The sequence below is a fragment of the Bombus vancouverensis genome, chromosome 15 (genome assembly GCF_051014615.1).
Source record: "Bombus vancouverensis nearcticus chromosome 15, iyBomVanc1_principal, whole genome shotgun sequence".
NCBI lineage: Eukaryota > Metazoa > Arthropoda > Insecta > Hymenoptera > Apidae > Bombus > Bombus vancouverensis.
Window position 1 is genome coordinate 7,382,619 of NC_134925.1, and position 19,468 is coordinate 7,402,086.

The 19,468-nt window shown below is 36.8% G+C and overlaps 1 protein-coding gene across 5 annotated transcripts in view; it reads left to right on the forward strand.

Annotated features, from left to right (window-relative positions):
* Nucleotides 1-19,468, forward strand: part of Rab32 (RAS oncogene family member Rab32) — a 58,811-nt gene that overhangs the window by 34,836 nt on the left and 4,507 nt on the right. For 2 of the 5 annotated variants that reach the window (XM_033335159.2, XM_033335158.2), the window contains 2 exons: nt 17,036-17,264; nt 18,989-19,314. In XM_033335159.2, the coding sequence (XP_033191050.1) occupies nt 17,036-17,264; nt 18,989-19,314 (555 nt within the window). Of the gene's footprint in view, nt 1-2,166; nt 5,613-8,224; nt 8,681-11,059; nt 11,632-17,035; nt 17,265-18,988; nt 19,315-19,468 lie in introns of those variants that run through there. The other 3 variants (XM_076625184.1, XM_033335157.2, XM_076625185.1) reach the window with 3 other exon arrangements.

Below are 19,468 nucleotides of genomic sequence, written 5' to 3' on the forward strand. Positions count from 1 at the left end.
ATATTTGCTTTTGCTGTAATTTTAAAGTAATTACCAGCACCCAAGGAAGGTTTAACGTTTGGCGAGATTAAGTTAAGATGAGATTATCAGAAAATTTTTATATCGAGAACGTTGATTTCCTTATCTTATTATCATGAATATTTTGATAAACAAAGATAAACATAGACTTATGATACTATTTTTATCGCGTTTAAAGGGAAATAATCATTCAAAAGTTAATACACTTGCGAAGCTTATTTAATCATTCTTAATCCTTGGGTGTTACGCATCCAAAAGAACGTTTCGTTTAATCGTGAACATCGTGTAAACGTGTTCATCTTAGACGTTTGTGTCAGATATATCTGTTTTAGCGAATTTTATTGCTGAAAGATGAGTATATTTGCTTGAAAAAGCAATCGATATATTTTTAGCATTTAGATATCAAGTTCAGTGTGTAGTCACAGTCACGAGATTACAGATTCAGAGAGAAGATAGCCATGGTCGATTGAATAGCTCGGTTACTCAATACCTCGCTATCAATTTGATCAACTGACTCATATTCTCTTTATATCTTTCCAATACGTAGTCTACTTCATGTATCTTATCTTCCTATTGTATCAATCAGTTCTAAGAATTGCTTCATTTATTCAAAACAATCTTAATCTGAATTGACAACCATCTTTAACCTCTAGAATATAAGTTAAATAAATTTCAAACGTTAAATTCCATTAAGGCAGTCTAACTCTTCTTCGTGAACAAATTTTAGATTTTTCGAATTTCAATCTTTTCTCCCTATAGTTTTGATGAATAAATTCGATCAGCAATCCTGTCGCATTACCAATATCATACCTTTTCACTTGATTCTCTCCCAGTTACCTATCATACATCAATGATTGTTTTAACACAAACATATTCAAAAATACCAGACATACCGAAACCCACCTATTGGAATCCACAAACCTCAACAATTATTCCACTGTCAATAATTCTTCCATTTATCACGAACAAACTGCTCAAAAACATCAACTTACTTAACACGAACAAACTGTCCAAAAGCTTCAAACCGGTTCCTCTTATCGCCATTCATAAAATAGCAATGATCTTCCTACAAATCAACAATGATAAACATCTAAAAATCTGTACACTGTTACAATAAATCATACTCGCACTATCTATCAACATCCACAAAATTCATTGGAAATATCAACTTCGCGTGCTGCAAATCTAAGGTTCGTACAATTTCAAGCGTTTAATTTCTGTCTGCCTTACGTTGTGCCTATTCTACTCCGACCGTTGTGTACCAAACGAACGAAATGGTACCAATGTGCCAAACGGAAGCTACTGTCAACCAAAATTCAGGAAATTTATTACAAAACTGAAATTTCACATGCTTCGAATCCAATGTAGTAGTTTCCAGAAATCCTGATTTATTTGTGTCTGGCTCGCGTCGCGCCTATTCTACTTTCGCTACATTCCGCTGTCGAACAGAAGCCACCATCGATCAAAATCCTTGAATTGTATTGCAAAATATAGATTTCACGTGCTCCAAATCCAATACGATATTTTTCACAATTCGAAATTCTTAATTTCTGTCTGCCTTACGTCGTATCTATTCTACTTTTTCTCGATTCCACCATGTACCACAAGCAAAATTTACCAGCAACCAAAATTTACGAAACTTCAATTTCGCATCCTCCGAATCTGACGCGATACTTTTCGCAGTTTGAACACAATTTTCCTAATGTCTGTCTGCCTCGCATTGTACCCATTCTACTTGGAGAAAATTCCTCCACGTAAACAGGACCTGCCAGCAACCAAAAGGCAAATCACGCTCCATGTAACCCAAAACAATTAATTCTACAAAATCGAGCGGTTACGTAACGTGCTAGTTGTTCGTCGAGGTGGAGCCGAACCGTAAGCAGTGAGGGGACGATACTGGCATGACGGGGTCTTGCGGCTAACCGCGCGCTAGGTCCCAACTCGGCGCTCGTGTTACGCCTACGTGTTGTCACGGTACCATGGATCTCGTCTAGCCAGGGAGGAAGAGAGCAAGAAACGCGCGGAAAACTCGTCTCGAGGCTGGTTAACGCGCGAACAAATGCGTTCTCGCGTACAAGTGGAGGGGCACCATCATGCTCCTCCTCCGTGTATTGTCCTCCTTTAGGCATTTTTACGCGAGCTTTTAGTGTGGTTCCGCGCATACAACCAGCAGTGTCGTGAATCTCTTTCGATTTCCCTTTCACGTCTTTTTATTTCTATCCTTTTTGCATACGTAGCGATTCGTCTTATCTTCTACCTGTTCGTCTTAATTTCTCCCAAACAGTGACTTCTTTCATCTCTCATGTGCTTTCATTTTTATTTCCTCTAAATATCGATCCTTTTTTATCCTCGATTTCTTCTTCTCAATATTTTTATTTTTCGTTTTCCTTCCCCTTTCGAGTAGCGAATTTTTCTTTCATCCCAAGTTTCATTCTTTTGAAGTGCTTTCGCCAAGCTTTCCAAGTGCGGGCGCACGCGTACACGCGCTTGCGAGATGAGAAGTGCGCGCGACGATGAATGATCGAACCGATCGAATTCCTGAAAGATTTCCATCGGTGGACACCTTCGAGGAAGGTTGCGTACCATCGAAGCTTCGTGGATCGAGCTGGGTGACTGGATCGTCGGTTTGTCATCCTCTTTACGCGTAACTGGAATTTCATTTGGTTACGAGGAAAGAAATTTTGGCTTGTCTCTGTTACTTCGGAGTTTGGAATTATTGATCGATACGGGTAGAATATTTGGCACCAGCGATCCATAGAGATACAACTAGAATATAGAGCAATAAAATACAGCGATACAATGGTGAATTGATACGAAATAAACAAGAAATCTAGACGTAGACATATCACTTACGAAACACGTGGTCTTGTAATGCGTGAAGTATTAATATCTCTCTAACTGGATGATTAAATTTCGTAAGGAAAAACGATGGCAAGATTCTCGTAGAATCTATGACACGGACAGATTTCAGATGTTTCATTATAGATTCATTCATTTATTATTCCTCCGACTCTTCAAACAGACTCTTCAGTTGCTGTTCCGTGTAAAAAGTACCGAGCAATATTTCGACTCATTTACAGCCCCTTAACTTTTACATAGAGATAGGGGTCAAGATTCCTCCAATCAATTTTCCATTCGGGGAAACTGTATACGGTACAGTATTCAATATTCGAACGCTGGATTCTGGAGAAAAACCTCTGCAAGTATTTTTTTTCGAAGCTAAAATCTCCGCTGATATACTTGAAACATTTAGCCAACAGTAAGAAAGTTCTGAGTTTTAATTTTACTAAAGATATTTCATAATAGTTATAGTTGTAAAGATCTAAAATTAATTTTGAACGTTTGGAATAATGTAACAATCGTAAAACGAAAGTTCTGCTACGATATCTTCAACAAATTTACTTTCTGTTTTCACTCGATTTTAGAAACTTAGCCACAACAGAGGACTAAAATCCTGAAAGTTGGAATTTAACTTCAGAGGATAAAATATTGATTTCACGTGTTGAGATACATGCACCAAGACAGTGGTCGATTTGAATATTTCATACACAATGTCCGATCAATGACCTCTCCTGGAATGTCACACGGTGTGTCGAAGAACCCAGAAACCCTCTACCACTGTGCCCAGAAAACAAATCACGAATTCTACTTCATCCTGCGATTCCCAGGCTTCTCCGTTTCACTTGGTATCTATCTTTCATCTCCATTCGACTGTACGGTTTATCGAACCTACAAGGCGTTGCTTTCAACCAACACCCATAGCTTTTCTATTAATCATTCAAGTGACAGAGCAAGAAAGTAGAAACTTGAAATTACAGTCAGAACAGATATGTACGAAATAACAAAGGAAAATAATAGGAAACTTCAACTCGTATCCGTGCGTATAATTACATTCATCTGACCACGTTAGGGAACAAACAATAAAATCCACATAATTCACGTAGTATAAGCATCGACCGACTGTCTGCATTGCCTCAAATTTTCTCACGTAATGGGAATTTACGTTCAGATAAGCAGATTCGGTACACAGGAAATCGTTTAGTCAGACACTAAATAACATTTTGTTCGATATGTAAGTAGAGTTTCATTTTGTATCTATAATTTGTCGTTCGTGCAGAAGAAAATTCAGACAGCGATCCACATTCAGACAAGTGGATTCAATCGATACATAATCGGACAGAAACTAGAATTTCGTGCGAGTAGGTAAAGTTGCATTGTATCTACAACGTTTAGTTCGTGCAGTAGGAATTCACATTCAGATAAGTAGATTCAGTGGGTAGTTTACATTCAGATAAGTAGAACAGTCAATAGTTTACATTCAGATAAGTAGATTCAGTCGGCACCACGTTCGAACAAGTAGATTCGGTCGACATACAATCAGACGCTGACTAAAATTTCGTTTCGATAAATAGAGTTGTATCGTATGGAATTTTATTCTATCATATGGAATTGGGAAAAATAAAATTCAAACAAATGCTAATATGGTAGCAGTTAGGTTCCCGATATTTCCCCTTCCTATATAGAACTTTCATTGAAAACATTCTCTTTTACTCTCCTTAATTAAACTATACATAGTTTGCCCACAATGTATGATTACATTTCTAATATATATTAATAACATCGTCTGCGGTTTCGGAACAAGAACAGAATCAACGTAATCCCTGCGTGTCGTAAAAGACGACTAAAAGGGAAACCCATTGTTTAAAAAATGTAAAGAGACTTGTATGCAAATTTTCGAACGAAAAATGTGAAACAAAGAAATGGGATAAAAAGGGAAAGATTTTGGAATATTTAACAGTAGATTCTCTTACGAAAATTAATGAATTAACTAACTTATTAATCAATCTAATGTGGTTCTCGTTCTTTTATGAAAAGGCGAATGAATCTCAACCTACAAATCTCACTGTCTCTCCCTCTCTTACTTTTTCGCCATAGCTCCTCCCTGAACAGACATCGTATTCGTTCTTTGAAACAGCAACATATGAAAAGAATAGAGAAAGGAGGGGGAAACGTGTCGGATTATCCGGCGGCCGGCCTGATCGGACCTAGAAAGGCGGTTGTTCTAAGGTTTCCGCGTTTGGCGTAGGAAGCCAGCCCGTGGACTGGCTCGTGCCTTGACAGAGTGAGACACAAAATCATCAGGCCAAGAATCCGTCGTTGTGGATCGTTAAACGTCGTTAAAAATCGACACCGGTGTGCAAACGTACGCTACATACGTTATACTCCTACCACTTTCTTCGCCCCTTCTACGAGGATGGATCGTAACGAGAGCGCAAACGAGGGCGGAAGCTCGCCGGACACGGTGATCGCGCGCTCCTCGTCCGAAGAGGAGCGGAACAGGTTCGCGTGTAGCACTTCCGGCGAATACGTGACCGTAGGTGACAGCAGCTCCAGCGTAGACACGGTCACGAGCGTTGGAACGACGACGAACGTGGCCACCGGTGACCCACCGGCCGCAGACGATAAGAAAAAGGGAAGATTCGGAGCTTTGAAGAGCAGCTTCCGGAAGGAGGGAGGATTGTTCAAGATTAGAAGGAAGAACAGGCAGCTGGACGAATCGGCTGCCGAGCCTGAGCTGGATGTCGAGGAAAAAGGTTTATTTATTTGGCTTGTGCCTCTTTCTCTCTCTCTCTCTCTCTCTCTCTCTCTCTTTGAGTTGTTTGCGCTCGAACAGGATTGTGGTTATGGGAAGTTTATTCTTGTGGTTGCTGAAGTTCTTCTTCTTTTCTTCCTGGTTTTAGGTTACGTGTTGTTCGAAGAGTTGTTTTTCTCAGGGTCGTGTCTCTCTGCGTTAGACACACATCGACTGTAATTGGTATTTACGTAGAGGAGAGTTTGCAAATTTGCAATAATTTCGATAATCTTTATCGAACTGATAGATTAACTTTTATTACACAGTGATTTAAGAGCAGTAGATCGCCAAGCAACGTAGAAAATTGTTTGTAGTAATGATAAAAATAGAAACGTCTGTTTGGTTAAGGATTAATCTACTCGACGTGTTCTCAGCTCGTGTTTCTTTCAAAATCTCGATTTTGTTAACAAAGTTTGGCAAAGTTTGGAGAAATTAGAATTCGTAGACGTTGTTTTATTGGTTTCTATCGAGGTTATGCCGATTAGTATTGAGATAACTGGTGGTGACTGGTTACGGTTGTTCTAAGGCTTCGTCGAATGATTATTCACGAGCGGTATGTGGTTTCTTTTTCTACTTCATTCTACTTGTTTCTCTTAATCGTCGATCTTTACTTTTATCGATAGATTTCTATGAACTTATTGGTAAAAATATTCGAAGTCTTCCGTATGTGCCTTTTTACAGTTTACACTCTACTCTATTTATATTCTACTTTATTGATTTTTAAAATAAAATTGCCTTATCTTAGCAACAATAGATTATAGAGTTTCCTGCCCGTTGTTCAGACACTGATTTTAATCGCTGTGATACTCGACACGTAAAGTAATCGGCAGGACACTGTTCTGGATCTATGAACAGATTCCTTAAGATGTTAATCTTCTTAATAGCTACACGGTAGCTGGCCAATTACTGAAAGCCAACGAGCTCTCGTTAATTACAAAGGATTTATAGAACCAGCTCGTCCTTTCAAGACCAATTTACATAACGTCTGATACGAATCTGATACGCGAAAGTTATAATAACCGTGAGAACCACGATTTCGATCATTCGAATAGATGACTATGTGTAACAAATTCAGAGATCCTCCTTGAATTTCGTCGTCATCGTAATTCATGGCCTATCTCAATCTCAATTAGCTTCGGGTGACTTGGCATTCAGTTATCAAATTCTTCAACGTATTTACGTCTTGCTAAAACGAAAGACACATGCTACTAAATCTTTTGACATATGTACACATTACGTGCTTTACTGAAAGATCTTTGTAAAGATAGACAAGTCTATCTTTATAAAAGATTGTTTTTCTCCCTTATAAATCCACAAAATCATTTTAAATTGATTATACATGAAATACTTGTCTTTTCAATTTGATTTATTTTAAACAATATTTTCTATACCAATGATATTCATTATATTCAATACTTTTTATGTATCTATCGTATACTATAACAGCTCTTTTTTTTTTATCGTGGGGAAATCCACGCTGGACACGTGTTCAGTGTCGGACACAAACCGACTAAAACCCCACGGTGGCTATCCTGACGTTTGGCAGGAGTGTCCTGGGGCCTCCTTCGAATTACTGCCGGGGCACTCCTTCGTCTACTCCCCGGGTATTCTGGGGAGCCCTTCCTGTCGATTTGGCCGTCAGGAGGGACCACGCCTCCTAATATACTATGACAGCTAGACATATTCTAAGTTACTACAGTTAGAAGTGTATTCAACTCATCTGTTCGATGAGCTGCTGTATTTGTTATATTCGTATACCAACTGTATGTCCTATGCTAATTATAGTTTTCTATATTTTTATGTACTCGCTTCTATGGAAATGATATTTACTATACCTTCTTTCTTTATATTTGGTACATCTACTGTAACTATTATATTTTTGCTATTTATTTGTGATATATATTATGATATATTCATGATATTCACAAGGCTGACTTACATCTGTTCTGTTCTACTTACTGCAACCACCGCGCCTCTACTGTATCGCTTTTGTAGGATTTATACACGTGATATCTCTGTTGTATCCATTTTAAACATTTCATTGTAATCTGCTACTGTTACACGTACTGTATCCGGTGTATCTGTTACTCTACTCGATTGCATTATTTAATCGATCAATCGTATCTGCTACATTTACCATAGCAACCACATTTATCATGCTTATCGTAGCTGAATAAAATCCATAACAAACTATATGCACTAGATCGCTGATTTTTATGCACTCGCAATACACGAAATTCAAAATAGAAAAATACCTGAAATATCCGACACAGAATAAATCTTACGATAATTATAACATCTACCACGCTTATAACGCTTACAAAAATATTCGTTTGCATAAAAGTTCGCAGTCCAATAATCATCGATTCGACATCCCCGAGAACCCTGTAATGATCTTTAATAAACCCATCGCTCACCGATAAACCATCAAGCTTAAGCTTCCACTTTCATCGAGCTCTATCATAAACTCCATAAAGAAAGAAAGAAAGAAAAAAAAGAGAAAAAAGGAAAAAAATCCCCCCGGAAGAAAATCTATTCTCTGACCAAAGATCCTCTGTCTGTCTCACGCGACAGAAACGGGTCGGAAGCGGAGTTCAGTGGAGGAGGAGGACGACCGCAAGGTCGTCGTTGGTCCATCGACGGTCTTGAAGAAGAAGAAGAAAAAGTCGAACTCGTTGGTGCGCAAACTGAGCCTGAACAAATTTCGTCTGTCGACGGAGCAGGAGCCGAGGCACACGCCCGAGGGTGGTGACAGCAGTCGATCACAGAGCCAATCGTCGCAGGAATTGTCTAGCCTCTCCGACAGCCCGTCGAAGACCGCGAGGAAGGGGCAAGAGATCGAGAGGCTTGGCCATCGCGACGGATACGAGGCCGACGAGCAGCCTGACACGTTATACGACGTGGACAGGGAGAAGGGAGAGCCGAGGAAACCGGAGAAACCGACGGAGAAACCGGTGAGCACGGTGACCGTAGTGCAGCGCAAGTCGCCGTCGTTAACCATCAGGAGCTTTTCCACGAAGAGTCAGTACGGTGAGCGATCCCTCTCTCTCTCTCTCTCTCTCTCTCTCTCGCACTCACACATACATGCACTCTCTTTCACTGTCACTCATTTTTTCTTAGTCCATTGATTTCTGGCTTGGGGTTGGTTCCTGATTTGGGTTAGGATCGTGGAAAAATTGATGGTTGTTGAGTTGCGAGTTACGTGTACGGAATGTTGGATGGGGGATGTGAGAAGGGTTTGCATTTTACATTATGTGGAGAATTTTGCGTAGAGTTTACGTGGAATTTGTATTCTACGTGTAAAGTTTACGTGGAATTTCTAGTCTGCATAGAGAATTTTATATACGGAGTTATATGGGATTTGTACTCTGGGTGAATAGAATTTTACTTACTTACAAAGATTACATGGAATTTCTATTCTACATATAAATAGAATCTTATATTATGTAAAAGTTATTGTATAGAATGTGTGGAATATCTACGTTCTATGTCTAATACATAGAATTTTGTGTACGAAATTTATATGGAACTTGAATTGTACGCGTATAAAATCCATAGAATTGACATGGAATTTGTGCTGCACATTGTACGTGTAGCATGCGGAATGTACTGAATTTTAAGTATAAAATTTACATTCTATACATTGAAATCGTCAATCAAATAATAATTGCCAATTATTGTAGGTACATAAAAATTCTGTATTATAGTCTATCAATCATTCATACATGTATTGAATCATATAATTATATTTATATACATATATGTATGATACATTATAATATGGAATGATTTACGGTTACTCTATGACTGATGATCAAGTGGAGTCTATAACTTGTAATTGGTAAAATAATGCTTTTTAGAAGTTTATGAGATTTCTTTGCATTATGATTCTTTATGGTGGTTGGTTCTATTTTGATCGAGGGATTTGATTAATGTCACTGTTAGTCACTGATGAATGGCACGGATTAAAATAATATGATTCAATTGGTTCTGCTTTATGTCAGGTTTTAATAAATCTGACAGACACTGATAGTATTATACACATTATAGTAATCGTCGTTTCATTATTGTGCTCGTAAATTCTAGAAAATTCTAGAAAGTTCTAGAAAATTCATTATAATATGATAAACGGGCATTCTCTTAATATCTTGGAATTAATTTACGTGTTGTAATGTAAATCATCAGACTGCGACAAGCGGTTTTAGTTTCGGTTTTGGTTTTTATACTTGTTAATTATTTTGTATTTTTCCAAATCTTTTAAATTAATTAACGCCATGTAATACCATTAGCACTCGAGTGCATGATTCGAGGTGTTAAGAATAATTAACTTAACTGCTCTGATCCAAATACGATTTAACTTTAATAGGATTTATTAGCTAATTAGTTTCAGTTCAATGAGCAGCCACTCTTTAATTAACTCAACTGAATTTCCAATACTAGGAAATATAATTAACGTGGAATAAGTCGACTCAAGTTACAACGAGTTATTCTATCTGACTCAACTACTCGATCTAGGCTTCAGGATAATTAAATACTTAATTCTGATAACTTCAACATCCACTTTTATTTTTACTGTTTTACATTACACTAACATTTTATTTAATTTAACCATCCGATTTCAACCTCAACATCCACAACCACATCGCTGTTCAACATCCATCTTGAATCGTATTTTCTAACAACACTCACACTTTTAACTCGTCCGTTGAATATCAACTTCAACATCCACAACCACATCACTGTTCAACATCCATCTTGAGTTTCATCTTTTTACAACACTCACACTTTAACTCGACCGTTGAATATCAACTTCAACATCCACAACCACATCACTGTTCAACATCCATCTTGAGTTTCATCTTTTTACAACACTCACGCTTTAACTCGACCGTTGAATATCAACTTCAACATCCACAACCACATCACTGTTCAACATCCATCTTGAATCGTATTTTCTAACAACACTCACACTTTTAACTCGTCCGTTGAATATCAACTTCAACATCCACAACCCCATCACTATTCAACATCCATCTTGAGTCTTATCTTTTTACACGCTCTAACTCAACCATCAAAGTTGAAGTTTAGTTCATGCTTGCTGTTCTACAACCCTGACGCTTTAACTCAACCATTGAATTTCAACCTCAACATCTACTATTCTTTGACATTCAACTATATCCTCATCATACCGCATAATACGAAACTTGAACCGCTACGTACTAACATCCTGTAACCTACGTTCGAAGATGTCGTCGTCTCGACTCTTAAAGACCGCCACATCATCATCATCATCATCATCATCATCATCATCACCACCATGACAATCACCACCATCATCACCTGAAATTGCCATTGAACGAACCCTGCGAATCCGACGAATGAACCTGGTGCGATTATCCGCGTGCGCAGATTCCCAATCCTCGGAGAAATCTCCTCGTCTGGAAGTTCGGTGCAGCTCGGCGCTTCCCTATGCGCTTTCAAAATGGGCGGAGCAAAAGCCGCCGAAACCAACGTCGACCGAACCACCTAGAAAATCCAAATTGAACACGAAATCCGAGTCCGAGTCTGGAATACCAAAATCGTCCCCTCGCGAGGTTAGACGAAAATTGTCCTTATTGGAGGAGAAACGGGCGATTTTTCAGCGTCGTTTGTTCGAAACTACTCGTGACACGGATTCGGGCGAGACAGTGATCGCTGTTACCGTCGACGACGACGATAAATCGCCGTCAGTGACGGAGGAGGAGAAACGAGAGGAAAATCAAACGAAGAAGAAGGCGAGGCATATCAGTGTGAAAAAGTTCGACACGTTCTCCACGTTCGAGGGTACGTTCGACGAGGAGACTGGAGTTGGCTATCTGGCTGGTATCGAGGAGGATTATACCGAGAGCTACGATAGACAGCACGATAGTTACCTGGCTACTGTGGGGTCGATGATGGCCGACAACGCGGAGAAGAGCAAGGTCGTCAGTCAGGATAGCATGGTGAGGAACTACTTGTGTACCCACCGTAGTTTTTCTGTCTTTTAATGGCTCTTCTCTTATTTTCCATTATTGTAATATTTATTTATTTATTTATGTACTTTAATATGGATAGTATGGCGAGAAACTACTTGCGTGGCCACCGTAGTTGCTTTATTTTCTTGTGGCTCTTCCTTTGGTTTAGTTTTCTTATTACAATATTTATTTATTTTGATATGGCTTTGATATGCGGTCAGAACTTGTATAGTGACCGTAATTTTTCTGTTTTTTTTTCTCTTATACATGTCTATATTTATTATTACAATATTTAGTTTATTTATCTATATATTCCTATTATTATTATTATTATTTTTATTTTTATATCCGTTCGTTTATTTCTGGTTTTTTGGTGACACTATAGGGAACATTTCTGCGTTTTTCTCTTTTAAGTTTGAATGTTTTATTGCATTGGGTGTCTTTTTTTCTTACTATCTTTGTCTCTACGATTTCTTTGATGCATTTCTCTCTGAGTTTTCTCTTCTCTTCTGCTTTGGAATATTTCATTCGATTTCTTTCTTTGGTGCAGTAATGTTGTTGATGATCTTTTTCTTATTTTTAAAACATTTTTATAGTAAATATCTTTATGTTTCGCTCCTTCTAGGAAGCTTTTCTCTTTGAATATTCAACACATTCTCGCTCTTTTCTGACTTGTAGTTTGCAAAATTTGCGGGTTTGCAAAATTTCACTAGCCACGTTAGTCCAATTATATACAATATGAAAGAGCGTTTGCATATTTAAAACGTACAAAGTATTGGAGCGAATTACTCCACTTGGCCGTAAACAAGTCCCCTAACCTGCCCCAACCTGAACCGACCATCCGCAAAAATACAAGATCTTTCTTCGACTTGGAGTAAAGACACCGAACTCGATACTCGTTAAAACTCGTGTACTCGGCTCTAATATTTTTCTCTCTTTGGATTCCCGTCGTCATTTGCATAATCAGGTTTCCCTTTCTCGATATCGACACCCGACACAATTTCAAAACACCGCGAACGTTTCTTTGCATCTGTTTGCCCGTAGAAACCTGTAATCCTACGACGCAGGAATCATAAGGTAGTCTCGTTCTGCGGTTAGGATTTGCGGTTGCCGCGCGTCGAACCCGCTCTCTTCGCTTTTGTCCCGTGTATTTTTCACTCGACCAACCCCTGCAACGACCGATGCTCTCGAGTTACGTGGCCTGCCGTGCTTTATCTCAACAGTGGCGTCTTCTATCTCAACTTCTATATAGCGTAATAGAGAGCTGAAAAGACGATTAGTCAAACGAATACCTGATTTATTATTTCTCATCGACTGTTTCTCATGGAATGTTTAATACGGAAATACGGAAAGTTTTCAATGTAGCGTTTCTATTTCCAGCTTTGTACATCGTTTCATTACCATCGTATCAAATTTTCTTAAACGAGGATGCTATCAGGTGTACAAACGAATAATCCAAGTTTGCTAGCGAAACACAAAGTGTTTATTCGAAGGGAAAATACTGCAAGTTGTTCGTTCAAAGTATTCGTGTAACTTTGATTCGTCGAATGGTCAACTCCATCGCGGAATAACGTTGCGTCTCTAGACAAGTTGCAATCGTCAGGGACTTGACGAAGGAGGACGATCCGTGAAATTGCTGCGCGATAACGCCAGGCCGTACGCTGCTTCTATGACAAAAGACACGAGCTTGTAACGAGTCTTGGACGTCCTGCGGCAACCAGCTGATTCCTTAGAGACATTAATCCTTTGGATTGCCACCTGTTCCGATCGATGTAACGCGCTTCACCTGTTATCCGCTTCCAGTTAGTGCACACGATAGAAAAATGGGATGGGATGAAAGTTTCAAGAGATAGAAAAATGTGTCGACGATTGTGGATCTTGTGTAAGTATTTCGCCGTGGTGGAATTCCAATTGAAATTTCAATTTAGAATTCCAAATTCTACGCGAAGAAAATTATATTGTATCGGTGAGTTGTGGAAAATTTGAAGTAAGGCTTCCTCGTCAACGTTACTCACGATTAGTAAACAGGCAAAAATTCCAAAACATAAAGATATCTTCTTTAAAGGCGCCAAGTTAGCCCCTTAAATATTCCACTGCCTAGCTACTTCACGTATATTGACTTGATCTTGTGATAATATTTACAATTCTGTACAAATATAATTTATGATTAGCATACAAAATTGGTATTTGTCATCGTATGCCGGGTAATTTAAACGAAAACACGAAACAATTTTTCAAGTAGATTTTAAATGTTTCTAACGAAAACCTGGCGCTTTTAATTCAGCTTGGAAAATTAATATTTATCTAAAATTAATATATATTTATTTTGCTCTATAGCACATGCTCTATACACAGAGAATTATACAGAATTTGTGATTCTAATTCTAACGTTCAAGTCTGTAAATCTTTCCATCTTAACATCGACATTTCTCCAAAAAGTTTCGTTATTAAATTTTGTTATTATCTAAAGATGTAACTGAAGATGAAGATGAAGATGAACGTGATGTTACGATGACATAATTTTCAAACTTACGAAATCGCCAGATGTGAGGAAATTTCTAAGTGTGATAATGCATGTTGTTTTTAAACGAAACTTAGCTGCCATTAAACGCAGTGTACCATAGCGATGTTGCTGCATTATGGAGCATTGTACAACTGGCAACGTTATGGCTTCTACCTTTACAGCACACTATAGTTTATGGTTACGGTTTCGTGCGGTATTTTCCATGGCAGATTATCCTGCTGAGTGTAACCATACGTCACACCTATCATATTTCTAATAGTCGTTTTATTTTGTAGAATACACGATAATTCTGTTTATGCTACATTAGTATTAGGCGATGTTTCTTTTTGTTCCAATTTCGAATCCTTTGGTCAATTAATAATTTACTTATTAAGACGTAGAATTTTGCTTGTTTGTAAGAGAAGAAAATTATGGCTGATTATGATTGATTATATTTATTTGTTATAATTCTAATAAGCAGAAATAGGGATTAATAACCGCTGCAAACAAATTACTATTTATATTATTAATTAATGATATCATTAATATTTATATTATATTATATTGTTAATATTAATGATATTATAAATTGATATTATTATTAATTAAATTGATGGCAATATCATAATAGCACATTATGCTAGTATAGTATGTAGTGTAAGCATACTTTATTATAAATTGATATTATTATTAATTAAATTGGTGGCGATATCATAATAGCAAATTATGCTAGTGTAAGCATACTGAATGGTAACTCCTAAAAGTAATACTTAAAAGTAATAAAATATGGAAACACGCTGTATTATTTATGAAATGTGTAATTATCTACAATTAGAACGTGACAGAAAGAGATTATAACATATTACGATATTATTTGCTTGCAGAAAAGATTATAATTTGTTACAATACTATCCTATCGCTATGAAGAATTTAGCAACTAGCGATTTTCAGAAATATATCGATTAATATCATTATGGTGTACCGATAAACTACGATCGTTAATTTTGGCACAGCCCTAACGATTTCAACTAAATTGAATATTTTTGTAAACGTTTAGAGCAAAATGATCCTCGCTTATAACGTAATTCAAATCTGTTATAAAAATAAAATAAGAAATTACTTTTGTATATAACAGACTACGATAATTCGAACAAAGCTACGCTCATCTGCTCACACATTTTTGAAGGAGTAAAAAAGTAAATAAATAATGTGAGAATTAAATTAACTAGCGTTTGATAAAACATTGTCGTACGTCACGGTAGCTTTCTATTGACGAATTTACATTCTAAAATGATTATCACCGGTGAATCATCCGCTTAGAGTTCATCGATCGGTTCGTAATGCCGAAGAAACTTTGATTCTCGTTAGTTTAGACGAACCTGGTAATGAGTGAACATCGGTCAGGCTGAACGCATTTGCAGTAGCATTTTAAGTAGAACATTAATCAGAAGCAATATGGGCGTGAAAAAGAAGAACAAGAAGACTGTATCGTTTCTGAATATCTCTGAATCGAAAGATAATTCGAAAAATTGGAGATGGCGCAGGGTTAGTTCTTTAATTATCTTTAACTATTTCTTTCTTCTTCTTCTTTTTTTTCTTTTTATTGATCATGTGATTCGATGTTTGATCATTATTGTGTTCGTTTGTTAGTGTCTAGAGTTAGTTAATAATATTGTGCAGTGAAAGCAACGACGAATGTAAATTAAGAAGAGAAAACAACATCGTAAATCAGACTCGGTAATATTTGCATTGGGAGTTGTTGGATCGTTTTATTATGCTTCCATTACGTGCTTTACTTGCTACTTGTCGCTTTCTTCTTTGCTCGTAGCTCGATAAGATAAGTAAAGTTGCGAGAAAACGTAGAGACGCAACATCGTTGCATGAAATCGTGAAACGTAACATCTTCACGAATTATACTCGATATTAAGATAAATTAACGCGTATTCAACTTTCTATGACGACGTACAAGTAAAGTTGAAATTACAATTCAAATGCAAACTTGAAAGTTACATGCACCACGTATATGCGATTTCAAATTTCACCGATTGTTTAAAAGATTCTGCGATATTCGTAAGAATCAGCTTAATTTCGAATCGAAGTAAAATACTACAGTGAATTGTAATCTTTCTTTTTTCCTTTTCGTACGTTTTAGAATGCTAATTTTGTTACACGAGTACGCATAATGATTATTGTATAATTGTGTCAAATAGCGAAGAAAATAGTTGCATAACGAAGATAAGAGAAAGAGAAAAGTAATAAAAATGGTATTATTCGTTTAAGAATATCAGACAGAGAATAATGAGTGTTTGAGATAAGTACTATAATAAGCCTTTATTTATAACTCGACCTGGATAATTTTTTTAAATCACTAAACAACGTTGCCAGTTAGCAGGCAACTAAGTGAGCAGGAAATTAGGTGCCTTCAACGTACTTCAAACAGGATAAATTTCCAAAAGAAATAATTATAATACTTATAGAATTTTACACAACAAGGATGCTATTCGAATAACTGATAATAAATAAGATATAAGATAACATAGTCGGTCTAAAAATTCTTTATGTCGTTAAAACGTCAAAAAATCGTTACGACGACGATATAATAATAATAGAAAGAAATTTTGGAGTTTCTCCTCGTAATAAATTTTCCAAAAATGGAACGTGTTTCGAATAATAATAGAAGAAGATTCTATCTCTTCGAAACAACGTTACCATTTTATAATTTAAGTTCAACATTGATACGAATGATATTAATAATGATTAACAGGTCTGGTGTTAATAATAGTCGAAACATAGTAATAAAAATTAAACAACAAGAAATCGTTTATAAACGATAGATTGTCGAAGAATTGGCGATTAATGGCAATGGAATTTTGCTTTCTGTTTGCACAGTCGTCACAGAACAATGCGCCGAATGCCGGATTAGGCGATAAACGAGAACACTTGTATAAAATCCTGGTAATTGGCGAGCTGGGCGCTGGAAAGACGTCCATTATCAAGAGATACGTTCATCAATTCTTCTCGCAACATTATCGCGCGACGATTGGCGTTGACTTCGCACTGAAAGTGTTGAACTGGGACCCGCACACGATCATAAGGCTGCAGTTATGGGATATCGCAGGTTAGTCTTCTCCTTCTTTCTTTCTTTTCTCTTTATTTAGTTTCTTTAAGCTTCTTCCCTTTTTCTTGTTCGTTTCTTTCGTGAATTGTTAATCCTTACGTCTTTGATCTTCTTACGTCCTTTTATTCTTCCTTTTGTTTTCTTTATCTCTGTACTCCTCGTGCCGTATGAATTATTTCTTTAAAACTTCAAAGTCGATGACTGGATAATGGTAAACGAATTTATTTTGCATGATTATTGTTATGGAGAAAGAATAAATTAGAATTCCAGTCGTTTATCGGATATATCTTGTGATATTAAAAAAAGCAATTGATTAGCGAAATTTTACGTTGGATAATCTTCTAATAATATATTAACGAAATGTTGCACGATGAAGATCATCGGAATTTAGTTTCTTTCATAAAATCCCATGTCATGTTAAAAAGCAACAGAATATTTCGTTAAAAATATTCTGCCATTGTGAAATTGTATGCCATTGAATTAAAATACGTGTACATATACCTAATTATAAAATATAATACAACAATCAAATTATTTATATATATCTATGACGTATGCAGTCGTTTAACTGAGATTGCTCGTAGAAGAATAATTCGTAAAATGAGATATTAGTAAAAATAAACTTGGCGCCACTGAGCACACCGCCTATGCAGAAGTTTCGTCGAAGTCTCTTTTTTCTAATAGAAACAAGCGCAGAAAACGTTTGTCGTATGAACGACATCATGTTGCAACACATTGAATAAATTCATTCCAATATAAACACTTGAGTAAACTTTAATATTATACAACGACACTAAGCAAGTCTACCTTTCTGTTTACTACTGACCAGGTCAACAGTAATTGGTCATTATTGCTATTAGCGTTGTAGAACTAATTATTGAATCAGTGCAACAACGATAATCAAGCCTACCTTCCTGTTTGCTACTGTCCAAATCAAGAGATTGTTGTATTAGTGTTGTATAATTAATTGTTGAATCAGTGTAGTATAACTAATCCTCGAATTAGTATTGTGTACCTAATGGTTGAATCAATGTTGTATAACTAATTGTTGAATCAGTGTTGTATAACCAATTGAACTAGCGTTGTACAACAACCAATTAATTGTTTACTCCTGTCCAGGTCAAGAGATTGTTGTATTAGTGTTGTATAACTAATTGTTGAATCAGTGTCGCATAACTAATCCTCGAATTAGTATTGTATACCTAATGGTTGAATTAATGTTGTACAAGTAATTGTTGAATCAGTGTTGTACAACCAATTGTTGAAGTAGCGTTGTACACCGACCAATAATTATAACAATCAATTAATTGTTTACTACTATCCAGGTCAAGAGATAGTTGTATTAGTGTTGTATAACTGATTGTTGAATCAGTGTCGCATAACTAATCCTCGAATTAGTATTGTATACCTAATGATTTGACTTAATGTCATATAACTAATTGTTGAACCAATGTCGTATAACTAATCCTCGAATTAGTATTGTATACCTAATCGTTGTAGTAGTGCTGTGTAACTAATTATCGAACCAGTATCGTATAAGTAATTGTTGAATCAGTACCGTATAACTAATCCTCAAATTGGCATAGTATACCTAGTATACATAGTATACATAATGAATTAATGTTGTATAACTAATTGTTGAATCAGTGTTGTACAACCAATTGTTGAATTAGCGTTGTACACCAACCAATAATTACGTCCACCTTGTGTTTACTACTGTCCAGGTCAAGAGAGGTTTGGCAACATGACGAGAGTGTATTACAAAGAAGCAGTGGGCGCGTTTATAGTATTCGACGTGACGAGAAGCGCGACCTTAGACGCAGTGGTGAAATGGAAACAAGATTTGGACTCGAAAGTGCAACTTCCTGACGGTTCACAGATACCTTGCGTCCTTCTTGCGAACAAATGTGACCAGCAGAAGGAGGGTCTAGTGAATTCACCGGCGAAAATGGACGAATACTGTAAAGAGAAGAATTTCGCCGGATGGTTCGAGACTTCGGCCAAGGAGAATATTAATATCGAGGAGGCTGCACGATTTCTTGTCAATAAAGTGAGTAAAAATGATTGACAGATTCTGTATCTATTTGTTAATGAGATTACAAGGCTAACTTTTTGCCATTTTTTTCTAGCGAATGATTAATTTAAAGAAATTGTTTTATTATCTAGACTAAGCCAGGATTTTGAAGATTCGTTAGATCATTAGA